At 36.6% G+C, this 15,033-nt stretch overlaps 1 protein-coding gene across 2 annotated transcripts in view; it reads left to right on the top strand.

Annotated features, from left to right (window-relative positions):
* Positions 1-15,033, top strand: part of LOC126762923 (3-phosphoinositide-dependent protein kinase 1) — a 115,149-nt gene that overhangs the window by 37,662 nt on the left and 62,454 nt on the right. Inside the window, exons 1-2 of one of the 2 annotated variants that reach the window (XM_050479971.1) lie at positions 3,061-3,252; positions 6,035-6,285. The exons of the other annotated variant lie outside the window; for it this stretch is intronic. Of the exons in view, the coding sequence (XP_050335928.1) occupies positions 6,226-6,285 (60 nt within the window). The 5' untranslated portion in view covers positions 3,061-3,252; positions 6,035-6,225. Of the gene's footprint in view, positions 1-3,060; positions 3,253-6,034; positions 6,286-15,033 lie in introns of those variants that run through there. 2 annotated transcript variants of the gene reach the window in all.

The following is a 15,033-nucleotide window of genomic DNA, read 5'->3' on the forward strand; positions in this document are numbered from 1 at the left end:
CTCTAGTGACTTTTGTGTCGCAAAAAGCGGCTGGTCTCTGTGTTGAGCTCTTTTGCAGTGGGGTCAGGTCAAACCGGGATGGGTCGCTAAATAGGCCGACAGGTCACTGCGTAAGCAGACATTTATTTAAGTCACGTATGTAGGTATTCAGGTGTATCATAAATTTTATACTTAATTTCCTGGAAAAACGGCGGCGCTGAAATGTGTGGCGTGCAGCTTCATTTTGGGTTAATAGGCTTACCTGCTGACATCGTGCGAGTGTGCCAGATTTGTGAGAGAATTGTGTCAGCTTTCAGGCACTTTTAAATCTTCGTTACCGCACAATATGTTGAGCTGAGCAGCGTACGGTTGACCTCTGTAGACACATAAGAGTAGGAAGTGAAAGACCAAGGATATAGATTAATACAGAACCTTCTCCAGTTATATCATAAACTCCTTGATTTTTATATCCCGAACAGTGTATATAGTGTTTGCCACGAAGTTTGTAACAGCAACACGGAAATGTCAGAGATTCTATAAACTGTATAGGTATAGGTAGTATATAAATTATCAGCTGACTCGATATAGCCATGTCCGTCTGTCTCTCTATATACACGCTAATCAGTTTTTGAGATCTTGATCTCATCTTTTCCATATGTCTTTTTCTCTCCCATTTGCCAGAACCGGCGATATCGGACCTCTTTAGCAAATTGCTGTAATACTAAAGCTACCAATCAAAATCAAAAGTTCTTGTTTCTTTATTAAACAAGGAAAACTTGATTATCTGATAAAAGCCGATAAGCTCGCTAGAAAGTACGCCCATTATCCCATTATTATGCAAAAAGCAGGTGTTCCCTTGTCGATGTGAACTCGGGCGTTGGATCTATGACCTCTCGCGAGCTCAGCAAGCGTTCGTCAATGCCAGCACTTGTGGGGTTGTGAAACTCTTCTGGACCAGAGTGGAACACAAGAGATCCATGGAACTATTAGCTATTAGCAAGGTTCACATGGCCACAATGACAGGTCCTAACTGGACATTGTCAAAATTGCAGGGAGGAAGATTTGGTAGAAACATCTAGACATTTTGTTCTTCACTGCCCAGCTTTCGCCAGACTTAAGTTGAAGCATCTTGGTTTCCATACTTACTACGAACTCGGTGTACTATCTGGAGTAGATATTAGCCTAGACCTTGTAGATTTACTATGATCTTTCCGTACTTAGCAGTTCGGGGCACAACGGGTAAGCGTCTCTAGCAGTCCAAATGGAATTATTCGTGATCTCGCGAATATCAGCCTATCTACCTAACCCAACTTATCCCAAACCTAGATTTAAGTGACTGGTTAAAGACCTTATAATCTAGTTACATGTTCACATCGAAAAATATTTAGATTTGTACAACATTTGCTTGGCTTTATCGCCGAAGTCATATCCGTAATGGTCTGCAGAAGTATTCTGTAATGCAGAGGCCTCTCACTGTCCGAAAAATTTAATTTGATACTCTAGATTACTATCACTTAAGGGCACTCAGTTGTCTCAGGAAATGTGAGTGACTTAACCGTTTTCGATTTCGAATTTTGGTTTCTCTAATTTAATTCTGTAGAGTGGTAACAGTCAATCCAAACTTGCCTAGTGGTAATCGACGATTTACTTCTGGTACGAAGAGCCAATTCAGATAATTCGCCAAAATGTTTGATAATGCAAAGTTTCGTTGATGAATCTTCTTGAGGCTGTAAACTTTTTACAACTTTTGATAAAGGGAATCCAAAATATATCTTATCGTATGAAAATACTTAAATTTGTTTAGCCAGATCTTGTCTAATAATCAGTATTTTTTTCAGAAAGACTTTGCGATGGGTACCTTGATTGTACATGAAGTAAAATATTATACTATAAAGCCATAGAACAAACTTTTTAGAAAACGTTCATCTTTCGGAAGAAAAAATTTTTAGACTGTATTTCTGAACCCTGTCTCTTAAATTCATCAAATCCAATAATGCGAAGATTTTAAGCTCGAAGTTTTTGTCAAACATCGAGCCGTGCTAACTGAACATGTCAAGACTCTTTTCTCTATCTTGTATTCGGATCACAAGTGGACTAGAATTCAGAGAATGCTCCTAAAAGCTAAATCCACTTATGTATTTATTTTTGACCAATTTTTTCTTTGAGTTCTTATATTTATATGATTTGATTGCAGACTAACTAAACTTCTGCTCGACCATCTTTTCATTCTAATATACCTCTATAGAGAAATGGAACTCTATTATGAAAGACCAAACAGCGATACTAGGAGTTAAACTTCACAAAAAATTTGCTCACACCTTGGTCCTGTGCTCCAATCTTATGGTGGAACATGTCTCACAGGGGTCTCCTGCTGCATTGCAGTGAAGGACTCCTGCATACTACGACTTGCTGCAAAGCAAATCTGCACTGCACAAAATGCAGTCGTCACTATTTTACACACCCACACACACAATTCCGCCACCCACGAGGCCAATAAGAACATATGTAGAGCTGCAAAGACGTGGGCACGTCAGCGCTAACTAAACGGCTTCCTCGGGATGTGGAGGCGCTCACGCTGCAGCCATTTGAACTGTGTCGCGTAAGTACCGTACGGTGGCAAGTGCAGAAGTGCAACGCAATAGAATAATTGTACTTTTGCGCAGTGCAAACGACGGCCACCACCTGACGGCCAACCAACCACCCACTGACACTGCTCAGCACAATTGTGACCGTCCCCATCCATGTGGCCGCATTGCAGCGCGCTGCACTAGTGCATATTGCACACGTCTCTACGTGGTTCTGAGTGTGCCAGTGTGCCTGGGTGTGAGGTGTTGCATACATGTGTCCATCCGGTGGGCGCAAGAGGCGGAGGGTGGCGCCTTGTTGGGTCGCGCGCACACCGAGAATCGAGCATTTTCTGTTTTGCAATTTCTTGTTGCTGTTTTTTCCTGTTTTTTTTTTGCATGCTTTTGTTATTGTTTTTGTAGTTTTCCATTTTTCAGTCTTCAACAACATTCAGGTTTTTGTTGATATTTAAATTATACGCTCAACGCCAGCTCTGGCTCAGTCGGTCACCAGTTGTTTGCCGAAGCTCTTGAACTTGAAAATCGCGCCTCGTCACACTCACTGGCGTTTGGATATTGTCAGCTCGCATAGCCGAGATACAAGCCGTGTTTTAAGTCGCAAATTATCGCAGTGTTAAGACCCGCTTAATCGCGTGCTCTCAGTTTTTTTTTTTTTTTGTGAAGCACCATCATTTTGTGAAAATAAGAAGTTCGTTTTTTTTTGTTTTTGGTAGAACGATTTGTTTTTGTGAAATACTAGAATACTACGTCAACATTCTTAGCAACGTTGTTACATAAAAAACTTAATGTCATATATAACGGTTAATGTTTCGCACACGTGCCAGTCGTTTATGGAGAATCTATCGAAGCGATAAACTCGAAAGTGCATTCATAGTGTGGACTTTGCTAGCTTTCATGGTGTCGTAAATGAGCTTTCGCTCTATGAAATTAATAATGACAGTTTAATTGAGTATAATAAACTGCTTAATGGAAGCTTAAGAAAAAATTTGAAGCTTTAAATAATAACCGTAATTTCTCTTTGGTGCGTAGAAAGTGTTAAATAAACAATTATTTCTCGTTTTTGCTGCGGGAACTGAGTGATTATACTTTTAAAGAAAGAATAAAGTGGAGACTTTTAGACTTTTTTGTGCTCAGTGACTCCGTGTGAGTTTACATTATAAGACTCTTTAAGCATAAGCGCTTGGTGCTTGCTCCAGAGGTTTCTAGAGTGTTCAAGTTTTTGAGTGGCGTGAAAGTTTTTAGAGACGAGAATTCGTTTGTAGATTTCCAACAATGAAATGGAGTAACCATTTGCAACTCTTTCTTGCTCTCTTATTCAATAATTCGCATTAATAATAGTTTCTTTTTTTTTGGCGTTATCTGTATTTCTAATCTTCAGCCGAATTATTCGAGCAAGTAAGCTTTTTTTAACAGTAGAAAGCCATTACTCTCTCCAGCTCTCTCTCTACCACGCATTAACTGCTTGATTTTAGATTTCGAGCAAGTCTCAGACATATTTTTTTAGTTAGTGTAACCAGTATTTTTTTGTCTGAGTTCCTAGTCATAGCCATTTTCAGGTTGATTCTTCCTATTTTCAATTTTCTTCAATTTTCAAAATATAAAAAAACTTAATTCAATATATTCAATTATATCAAAGCCTTTTAGTTTATTAAAACCTTAGCGCTAACAGTACCAGACAATATTTTCACACTCATCAAGCATTAGTCCACATTTCAGAATTTTGTTTAAGGTCCGGGTGAACAGGTTTACAGTATTGTAATAAAGCCTCATTGTAATCAGCAAAAACAGGCTTTTCATCGGACCTTCAACCATCATTTTTCACATTTGAGTCTTCCTTTCTATTGCTTACTACTAAATGGATAGGTTAGGTTAAGTAATACTGGCCGACTATCACGTCATACATAAACCTGCTGGTCCATAGTAATGCCAGATGGCGGTTCAGTTTAGTTTGAGCTGAAGTATTCGTTTTACAGGACGTAAACGCTTTTTGCGCACTTTAAGAGCGACATGACATCTACATTTGATACTTCGTCTAGTCCGTAGAACTCCGAAGCTCTCAGATACTTAAGACGAGTTCCGGATAGTGCTGAGCACAGACATAGAAATTGTTCCAGTGTATCTCTCATATCAAATTCTCTGCACCTTCTGCATATGTCGTCAACACTCATGCCCATTCGGCTCGCATGTGATGCCAGTAGAGACCAACAGCCGTCCTACAGTTCTATCGAGACCGTATGAGTAAGAAGCAAGCAAGTTTTTCGAAGGGCCTCTTGCACATGATCTTGGATACTAAATGGGTATCTATATAGGGTCTTAGTAATGGAGGGGCGGTATAGAACTAGAACCCAGAGTCACCTGTAAGGTTATACATACACTGTAAGGACGTCAATATTCCAAATAAAAGTTACTTAGTCTAATTTTCGAGACTAAGTGCCGTTTTCTCAATGCTTGGCTAGCAGCCAGCTGTCAGTTAAGTTCTGGTTAACAAAAAAGATTCTTTACCGAAACTCCTTCTTTCGAGAAAAAGTTCTTTACCGAAACAAGGACTTTTGGTTAAATTAACCAGAACTTAACTCACAGATGGCTGCTAACCAGGTATTTCGAAAACGGCCCTAAATGTCAAATAAAAACTTGTTTTCGTCTAAACTATAATATGTACAGTTACTTCCGACTGAACTCGAAGTTTGTTATTGCTAAACGGAAACTGACGAAGTTTTCTCTAACAGGACATAATTTAATTTAATAATTTTTAATTCTCGCGCTCTTTGCTGTACATAAATCTATCTCTTTCTTTCTCTCGCACTCTCCCTCTCAATATCTATATTTGACATAAAAGTATCTATCTGTATCTCTTTCTCTCTCTCTCTCTCTCAATATCTATATTTGACAGAAAGTACAGGCAAGCATTTTTATTTGTATTTCCAATGCACCGCTTGGTTCAACGTTTCTCTTTAATTTATTGCTGCGTAGTAGATCCTACTGCGTCGCATTTAAAAAACTTATTTAAAATTCTTCAAAAAAATTTCAAACTGTGCAAACTCGAATTCAAAATGCGGTTTAGAGAACAAGTAGGCGTTTAGTTACACTGAATGGTTTGATTGAGTGAATAACCAGACGCTTCGAAATTATTTTCAATATTGGTATGAATGAAGGCGCAATTGCCGCTGTGGACGCAGACTAATAAAAAAATATTTTTGAAGTGAAAGTTTTGATTTTTTAAAAGTGCGCATTAAATTATAAAAATTATTCGCTGAAAAAAATTTAAAAAGTTTATAAATTCAATGCGCAGAATTTTTTGGCGTTGGAAGTGAACAAAATATAATCAATATTTTTTTATAGTGAAGTTGAAAAAATATTAAAAACTCTCCGTGTAACTGTACAAGTAACACAGAAACATTTGTGTTCGAACTACGCAACCAAAAACTTATAATTTTTTCGTTGGTTTTGAATTTTTTATTTGTTTCTTGAAGCGCTTGAAGTGATGTGCAGCAATATTTTTTGAATTACAGTTTAAGTAAACTGAATCAGTATAATCTTTTTTAAGAAATGCTGTTATATAAGCAATAAAGTGTAAGCATGGCACTGACTGAGACTATGAGTGATTAAAATTCTGGAGAAAAGTGTTTGTTAAAAAACAAAGTAAAATTGAAACGGCGCGTCTATGTTTGCGATTCTACGTGACTACTTTATGGGCAAAAAACTGGGTCGTGTTGCGAAAAAGGTGAGTAATGAAAATACTCAAAAAAATTATTAAAATATTAGGAAATATTAAAAGACGGAGTGAATAATACGGGAAATGAGCAATTATTTGTAAAGCAATGAGGTCAATAAATCTCAATGTTTACGTGAGTTATCGTTTGCATAGACGACCGAAAGGAGTACTTTAGGCATTATGTGTATAATCTTCTATGTAGCTAGTTGTTATATGTAGTAGTCAGTTATTTTGAACCATTACCTGACCCTGGTTTTTAACGTCCATCCATCCGTGGAGTCCAATTTTCGATGACTCGTTCGAGCTTTTCGGTAACTCGTGAATAACACGCGTGCTGTTTTCCTCCAAGGCCTGAATTGAATTGTGTGATATCACACGATCTGGATGGCCAATCGACCGGCCCAAAATGTGAAATAATCTGCTCACTGAAGTGTTCTCTCAATAAATTCATTGATTGATTAGATGTGTGGGAAATGGCGCCGTCTTGTGGAAACCAAATGTCACTAAGAACACGAGATTTCAGGCATCAAATAGTCAGTTATCATGGCGCGATAACGGCCGTCATTGACGGTTACGGCATCATTTTTAAAGAAATATGGACCGATGATTCCACCGGCTCACAAATCAGACCAAACCGTTGTTTTTTGTGGAATAAATGGCAGCTCTGGAACTTCTTCAGGTTGCTCTTCGTCCCAAATGTGGCAATTTTGCTTGTTTACATATGTATAGATGATATCTATATATAAATGGTATCATCGCTGAACAAAATTTGGCTCAAAAACGTCGGTTTTTCTTGGAACATTTCAAGAACCCATAGAGCGAAGTAATATCGCAAAACACATTATTTACAGAGCATGAATTTTCGTAATAAAGTTGAACGATTTGTAAACGTCTTTCAGGTGTTAGTCCTTTCGGGTTGAAAACCGCTCGAAGTAATATTTTGACTTAATCTCGTATGTTACTCTGTTCGCTATGTTTATATGATTTATACCAGTTGTTTGTCCAATTTGCAAGTCGCAAAGGCTTTGGCACACTTTATATGTGTGTGTTCCTATATACTAGTTTATCTGAATTATACCAGTTTTTTATTCGATTCGTTATTCTCTAGCGAATATTTTTATATACTATAGGAAACATCTATGTAGATTTCGTTCAGTTTGCATAGAAACCATAAATGCTATTTAAATTGAGCTATACTCTATTTTCTATGTGATATTGTATTATGCTAATTTAACTCTGATACTTATGCCAGCTATTTAATGATTATTTATATAATTATTCGTTGCTTGTTAGATTTTTTCTTCTATCAGCTGTTTTATATATAGAATTACATATGTATGTATATCAATTTATGTAATTTATACCAGTTGTAAATTTAGAAAATTTTTCGTGGGAACCATAAACCACTAAGATTGAGATTATGCTGTTCTTTTACAGTGTATTATGGAATTATACCAGTTTTATTAAATTATACCAGTTGTTTGTTTGGTGTTTTCTTTAGCTTCCTTATTCTTTCGCTATTTTATATATGATTATAACAGTTTTTGCAATTTATACCAGTTGTAAATTTATAACATTTCTCATGGGAACCACAAACTATTAAGATAAACATCATGTTTATTTTTTACAATGCAGTATACGATTATACCAGTTTTACTAAGTTATACCAGTTGTTTGTTTAGTATTGTTATTTTCTGTGCGTTAGGTTCTTAAGCTTTTCGCTATTTTATATAGCATTGTACCAGTTTTTGTAATTTATACCAGTTTTAAAATTAGAAATTTTTTGAAATTAACACCATTATTCTCTATTTGCTACGTACTATATATTTATACCAGTTTAAGTTAGTTATACCAGTTGCTTGTTGTATGCTGTTACTCTCTATTCGTTGTGCTTCCCTATATATACGCTTTTTTATGTATAATTATGGTAGTTTATGTGATTTATACCAGCTGTTTGTTCGTTTGGTTGCTCTATAGTGTATATCTTATACATGGTGTTATGAGAAAGCTTTTATATAACTATACTACATCTGCCATTGGAACCATAAAGCTATAAAACTGCCGCACGTGTTTCACTTCATTTTAATCTACTCTTATCTAAAAATCTGCTTACGCTTATTCGTTTTAGCAACGTTGCGATTAATTGCAAAAATTCAGGTGACTCGCGAAATTATTTAAAATGTATACATATGCAAAAAACACATTAATTATCTTTTGAATTTCCCTAATCACCGAGATTTTTCGCTGCCAGCCTTATGCCATTCTACAATGTATGTATGTATTGTAAGTGTGTGTGACTTGTCGCATGCGCGTTTATCTAATCAGTGTGGCTAATTTGCGTTTAGCGCGCGGCACATGTGTCCACCAGAAAAAAATCTGCTTTTCACGTTTGTTGTTTTAGCATTTTAATTCATATTCTGTATTAAATATTTGCATTCGCGCGACGCTCGTTCGTACGAATCTCTTGCATGCGCGCGCCAAACAAACAACTTAAATTACCGTTCAATCTTGTTTATCGGATTTATATGTGGGAAGTGTGGTATTAACCACCTGCTTGTTGTGTTCCATATCAATGACTCGGAACTCGGGTGTACGTGATCGCTTTACAGATGCACCGATTTTTGCAATGAAAGCCGAACGAGCGCTTGTATGCTCTTATTTATAAACTTTTGGCGGGAGAAAACTTGCTTGCACTCACATACTTGTACAGTCATTAAATTGTTATTAAACTAAATTTATTCGTGTTTAAGTTAAATTTTTATTGCTGAAGTGCTTCAAGAATTGCTGAAACTAAATTCACTCACTCATTATGAGCAGTTTGAGTCCACGATTTGGAGCCGGTTTCTCCATTTAATATGGTTTTGGGAGGCAAGCAGGATTTTGAGGGTAATATGTCTTTATTTCATTCTCTCTTATAGATTCTGATAGACTCTGTAATGCAGGCACTGGACTCAGCTTCGATTGTTATAATTTTCATCTATTTTTCTTTGTTATTATATTCCTTCTTGATACCTTTCTTGTATTCCCATCTATTGATTTAAACTTATATCTCTTCCGTTTCCTCTCTTTTCTGACCAAAATTCCGAAATTATATCTATTCCCTCTATTCGTTTTTCAAAGATACACTATTAACAAATAAATGCTGAAAATTTTGGAAAAAAATATTATATTTTAAGAATTATATCTCAAAGACCTGTGTAAAAATTCATGAAGATCGTTTGAGCAGTTCTCGAGAAATCTTGCCAATCGACTTCAAAAACACAGTCTCCAGAAATACGCGTTTAAATATCATAAGAGGGTTTCTACTTTGGACACTGATGCTGAAATCAAATGTGGCCGCGACTTTTTGTTCGAAGCGAGATTGTCCGCATAGACTTTAGAATTTACATAACCCCACAGGAAAAAGTCTAACGGCAATCGACCCGTCCAAAACGTGAGTTTAATTGATGCGATGTGTGAGAAGTGGCGCCGTCCTGTTGTAACCAAATGTGGCCGAGATCACGAGCTTCAATTTCATGCATCGATGATTCCACCGGCTTACAAACCACACCACACCGTTGTATTTCTGAATGAGCAGCTCTTGAATCTCTTCAGGATGCTCTTCGTTCCAAATGCGGTAATTTTGCTTGTTTCCATACCCATTGAGCCAGAAATGGGCCTCTTCGCTCAACAAAATTTGGCACGAAAACGTCGGATCTTCTTGGATCCCGTTACATAATCTCGTCTATGGCATACAACCGGTTAGCTTTGTTGTTACTTTCATATGAAAAATGTCTGCCCAAGAGAACAGAGCTGACCATACCACATATAACGAGCTGAGAATTGGCGAAACGAAGTGATCCTAAGTTAAGCTGACTTAAGCTACTTTTTTAATAGAAAATAGTGAATCTATAACAATAATTTGCAGATGAGTAATCAAACAAATATCGCCTTTTAGTTATCGAGAAGACTAAAACCGATAGCTGTACTTTTTGTTGTAGCAAAATCAAAGCGATCGCCATTATCAAATTCTCACAGTTAAATAATTGAGATGATTTGACATAATAGTCATATGTGATGAGTGACTCCGACGATTGCTATCAGGACAAGCAAAGTATGTATAAGTGTGTGCGTAAAACTTTTAGTAAAAGCTTTTAAAAACCCTGAGAATCGCCAATTCATTGTTTATTGGCATTAATATGAGCAAAAGTGTGTATGTACTCTGAAAACAAATAAAATCAACTAAATCAAAAACAAAACATTAAAATTGTCATAAAAAAGTTTGTTGTTGCTTTTCGTATGTTTTAGAGTGAATATTAAGCATTTTTCATTTCAACTTTTTTAAGTGCTTTTTTTATTTTGTTTTTTTTACATTTTTTATTTCAATTTTTTTGTTTTGTTTTTTATAGCTTTTTTTTTCTTTTTTTGTTGTTGCTTTCTTTTTTAGTTGTTTACTTTGCTGCTTTCATAATTATTATTGATTATTATATATTTTTTGTCTTTTGAAAAATTTGCTCAGTCTGTAATATTGCGAATTAATGGGCCACGCGTGCCGTGCTTTGTTTTTTGCCATTTCCACTTGTAAACATCTGACCTAGAAGCTGATTCGTATCACTAGTGTCTAGCCGTTAAGTCACACATGCTAAACAGTAATCTGCTAATTTTGCCCTTTAGCGATTTCTAATGTTGGTGTTACTGTTGCTTAGTTCTTGGATTTTAAATATTTATTTTTTTTTTTAATTTTGTCGATTCATTCATCACTTCATATTTATTTTTTTCTTTTTGGAAATTTTTGTATACCCTCAACAGGGTATTTACGGTTTGCCACAAGGTTTTTAGCACACAGAAGGAAACGTCGAAGGCCTTATAGACTACTCCTTTCATGGCGAACTTTTTTATTTGACAAGATATTTTCGGGTAATATATTGTTCAGATCGCACCTTTATAGCATACATTGTGACAGAAAGTACCCGGAAATTGTAAATAAAACGCAAAATATTTAATTATTCATCACTATTTATTTTGAAGCCTTCAAAGTCATCCGCACCAGATGTAATACACCAGTCCTCGAAGCCGTTTTCGTAAGCAAATTTTGGGTTAGCCTTCAGCTTCTTCAGCGAATATTGTTTTATCTCTTTGATCGACTGAAAACATGTTTCACGGAGCGCCAATTTCACTTTGGGGAAAAACTAAAAGTCACACGATCACCAAATCTGGTGAATAGTTATTTAATGGTGTTTGTTGCGTTTTTGGCTTTAAATTCGGTATCTTTTTGAAAAAAATTCAGCTTTATCGGGACGAGTCGAGCAATAACGCGTTTCACATCCAAAATATCCATCAAAATCATTCGAACAGACTCGTGAAAAATGTCGAGCTCTCTTGTTATCTCTCTAACACTTGCCTGATGATTTTCAAGCACCACATTCTTCACTGTTTTAATATTTTCATCAGTTGAAGTGGTCGAAGGTCGTCCGGAGCAAGGCATGTCTTCAACGATCTCTCGACCGTCTTTGAAAGCTTTGTACCACTGGCAGCCTTGTGATTTTGATAAAACTGAATCACCATAAGCCTTTTCCAACATTCGCAACGATACCGCAAACGAATTTTGGTTAGAAATACAAAATTTGAGACAACTTCTTTGATCGATATTTTTATCCGTTGTAAAAATCGCAAGGCACTACTAAGGTCAACCGACTTAAGCAGCTGCTGTAAACAAACTGATTGACAGATCGCGCTCATATTGGCATAGTACAAGGTGCGTTCCAAAGTAAACAGAACTTAAAAAAAAAAAAACAGAACAAATGGTTTTTTCGGCAAAATCAATTTATTTTGTTCAAAATAGTCTCCTTCTGCTTCAATACAGCTTTTTGCACGGTCCAAAAGCATGTCGAACGAGTGTTTTAGCTCGTTGGCCGGTATGGCCGCCAGTATGCCGGTGCAAGCATTTTGAATGGCCTCTACGTCTACATAATGCTTTCCTTTCATGGGCTAATGCATTTTTCCGGAAAGGAAGAGGTCTCACGGTGCCATCATTAGGTGAATACGGGGGGTGCTTAATGGTTAAAATGTGATTTTTGGTCAAATAATCGTCCTTCGAATGTTGGATTCAGACCAATTTTTGGTCGTCAGTCGGAACAAACCGTGCACACACCTTTCGTAAGCCCAAATGTTCGGTTAAAATGCGATAAATCGATGGTTCGGAGATGTTCAATTCCATTTTCATGAATTTCAATGATGATTTCGGCTGGTTTTTGATGAATTCACGCACAGTTTCGATGGAATTTCCGGTGATCACGGATTTTGATTGGCCCACACGTTGATCGTCAAATCCTCACGACCACTTTGAAAACGTTGAAACCACTCGTGCACTCTGTTTCGGGATAGCAATCATCGCCATAAACTTGTTTCATCAATTGAAACGTTCCGGTAAAAGTTTTACCAATTTTAAAACAAAATTTAATGTTGGCTCTTTGTTCGAAGCTCATTTTCGCACCGATAACACAAACATACTAACATTTAAAACGCAATAACTTCACTTCCAAACGATGAAATTATCACTGGACAATCGATAAAGATAGCAGATTCTAACGCAACAGTCGACATAGAGATGGCGCCACCAGGGGGCGCTAGATTCAAAACAGCCTGTTGAGTTTGGAACTCACCTTGTATTCAAGAACTTAGTAAAATACATTTTTTTTGAAATATCATTTACCGGGAATTTAATAACAATTTTCGGGTGCCTTTTTTGTCTCAATATATATGTAGTTGTCGTGCAAAATGTCCGATCCACATCAAGTTCTTATATGGAAAACTTTTTTATCCGACGAGGTATCCTCACGAAATTTGGCATATAGTGGTATCCAAGTCTAGGCTACAATCTCCGACCGTAATATTGAAATCGGATCACTATAATATATAGCTGTCATACAAAATGACCGATCCGCATTAAGTTCTTGTATGGAAAACTTTTTTATCCGACGAGGTATCCTCACGAAATTTGGCGTATAGTGGTATCCAAGTCTAAGCTACAATCTCCGACCATAATATTGAAATCGGATCACTATAATATATAGCTGTCATACAAAATGACCGATCCGCATTAAGTTCTTGTATGGAAAACTTTTTGATCCGACGAGGTATCCTCACGAAATTTGGCATATAGTGGTATCGAAGTCTGGGCTACAATCTCCGAACAAATTGTTCAGATCAGAGCACTATAGCATGTACCTGCCATACAAACTGGCCGATTACAGCCATAAGATCCTTTATACCTTTTTATGCTCTTTCTTAAAGCTGCACCTGGAAATAGGGCTATCATATGTATATTCGGTGCAACCGAAACTAATATTTTTTCTCCTTCTTTATTTGTTTTTGTATTTTCTTTACCTTATTTCCCTTCAAAAAGTAAAAAAAAAATACTTTTGTCGTTCATAGTGCTTGAAGTTTAATTATAAGTATTTTGCTACTAGCCAAAAACTATTTATTTGATGTTTCGTGAAAATATTCCACTAAACATTCATCCACACACACACACTCAAATAAGCGCACGCGTACACATACACATGCAGTGTGTTCGTGGTCTTCGCACTTTCATGCAAAATATGAAATTTCTGGCATTTCTCGGTATTAAATTTAGCCAAGCGATTACCTCCCCTTTAAATACACACATACATACATATATACTACATATACATATACTACATATAAATTGACTGATTTGCATATTTCCGCAGAAACCATCAATATCACATTTCGGTTTTAAGTGAAAAATTATAAAACAAAAAAAATTGCACAAACGCTGGCTGTACTCAGCGATAAAATGTAAAAGAACAGCAACAATAACAACAACAACAACAAAACAATTAAGTCAAACTAAAAGTTCATTAATGAATGACGCGCTTATTGACCTCTTTGCCGCGTCAAACCACACACACACACACACGCGCGCAACTTTACAACTAAGCGTACATATATATGTATGTATGTGTTTGTGTGTATATGTAATTATATGTTTGCACTTGTATGCGCCATTAAGCTAAAAGCCTTGCGCGTGTGACGCGCACACTGATCCATTTGACGTCGCTGACCTGCACACAAACACCTGAGCGTGTAAACAACAAGCAGCGCGCACACACACACAAACACATATATGTAAACCTGAATATGCATAGATGGGTAAATACATATGTATGTATGTTGAGATGTATATTTGTTAAAGTGTGTATGTATGTTTGTGTAAGCCATGTGGACACCTGTCCATTAAGTCGTTTGTATTTTAAATTGAAATCGAGTCGCGTCGGCAATGATACCTGCTGGTCAATGGGTGCTTTTTTCGGTGAATGGTGATGGCTCACTAATTTAGCGGCAGAGATGAAACGAGGCACACGCTTAACACGGTTCGAGGTGTTTGGATTAGCGTTGCTCCCCAGCAAACACATACATACACAGCCAAGCACAGGTATTGTCACTGCAAATGTTCATCAATACAAATATGCATGTAGATGTACATATGTATATGTATGTATACATAGAGAGTCCGCCTCACGCTCTTGGCCAATGTTAATGAAACGTTAACGAATTTTGAAATGCCGTTTTGTATGCGTGAAGCTTTCTTGTTAGCGTTATTAAAAACAAAAGTAAGAAAATATAAAAATGAAGAAGTTTAGCAATGCAGGAGCTCACCTATAGTTGTCTGCTTGTGTGTGTGTGTATGAATTTTGAACTTTCTTCAATGTTGCCTTAAGAGATTCTTAACATTTTAAAGTTTGACTGAGAGCA

Source organism: Bactrocera neohumeralis, chromosome 6, assembly GCF_024586455.1.
Source record: "Bactrocera neohumeralis isolate Rockhampton chromosome 6, APGP_CSIRO_Bneo_wtdbg2-racon-allhic-juicebox.fasta_v2, whole genome shotgun sequence".
NCBI lineage: Eukaryota > Metazoa > Arthropoda > Insecta > Diptera > Tephritidae > Bactrocera > Bactrocera neohumeralis.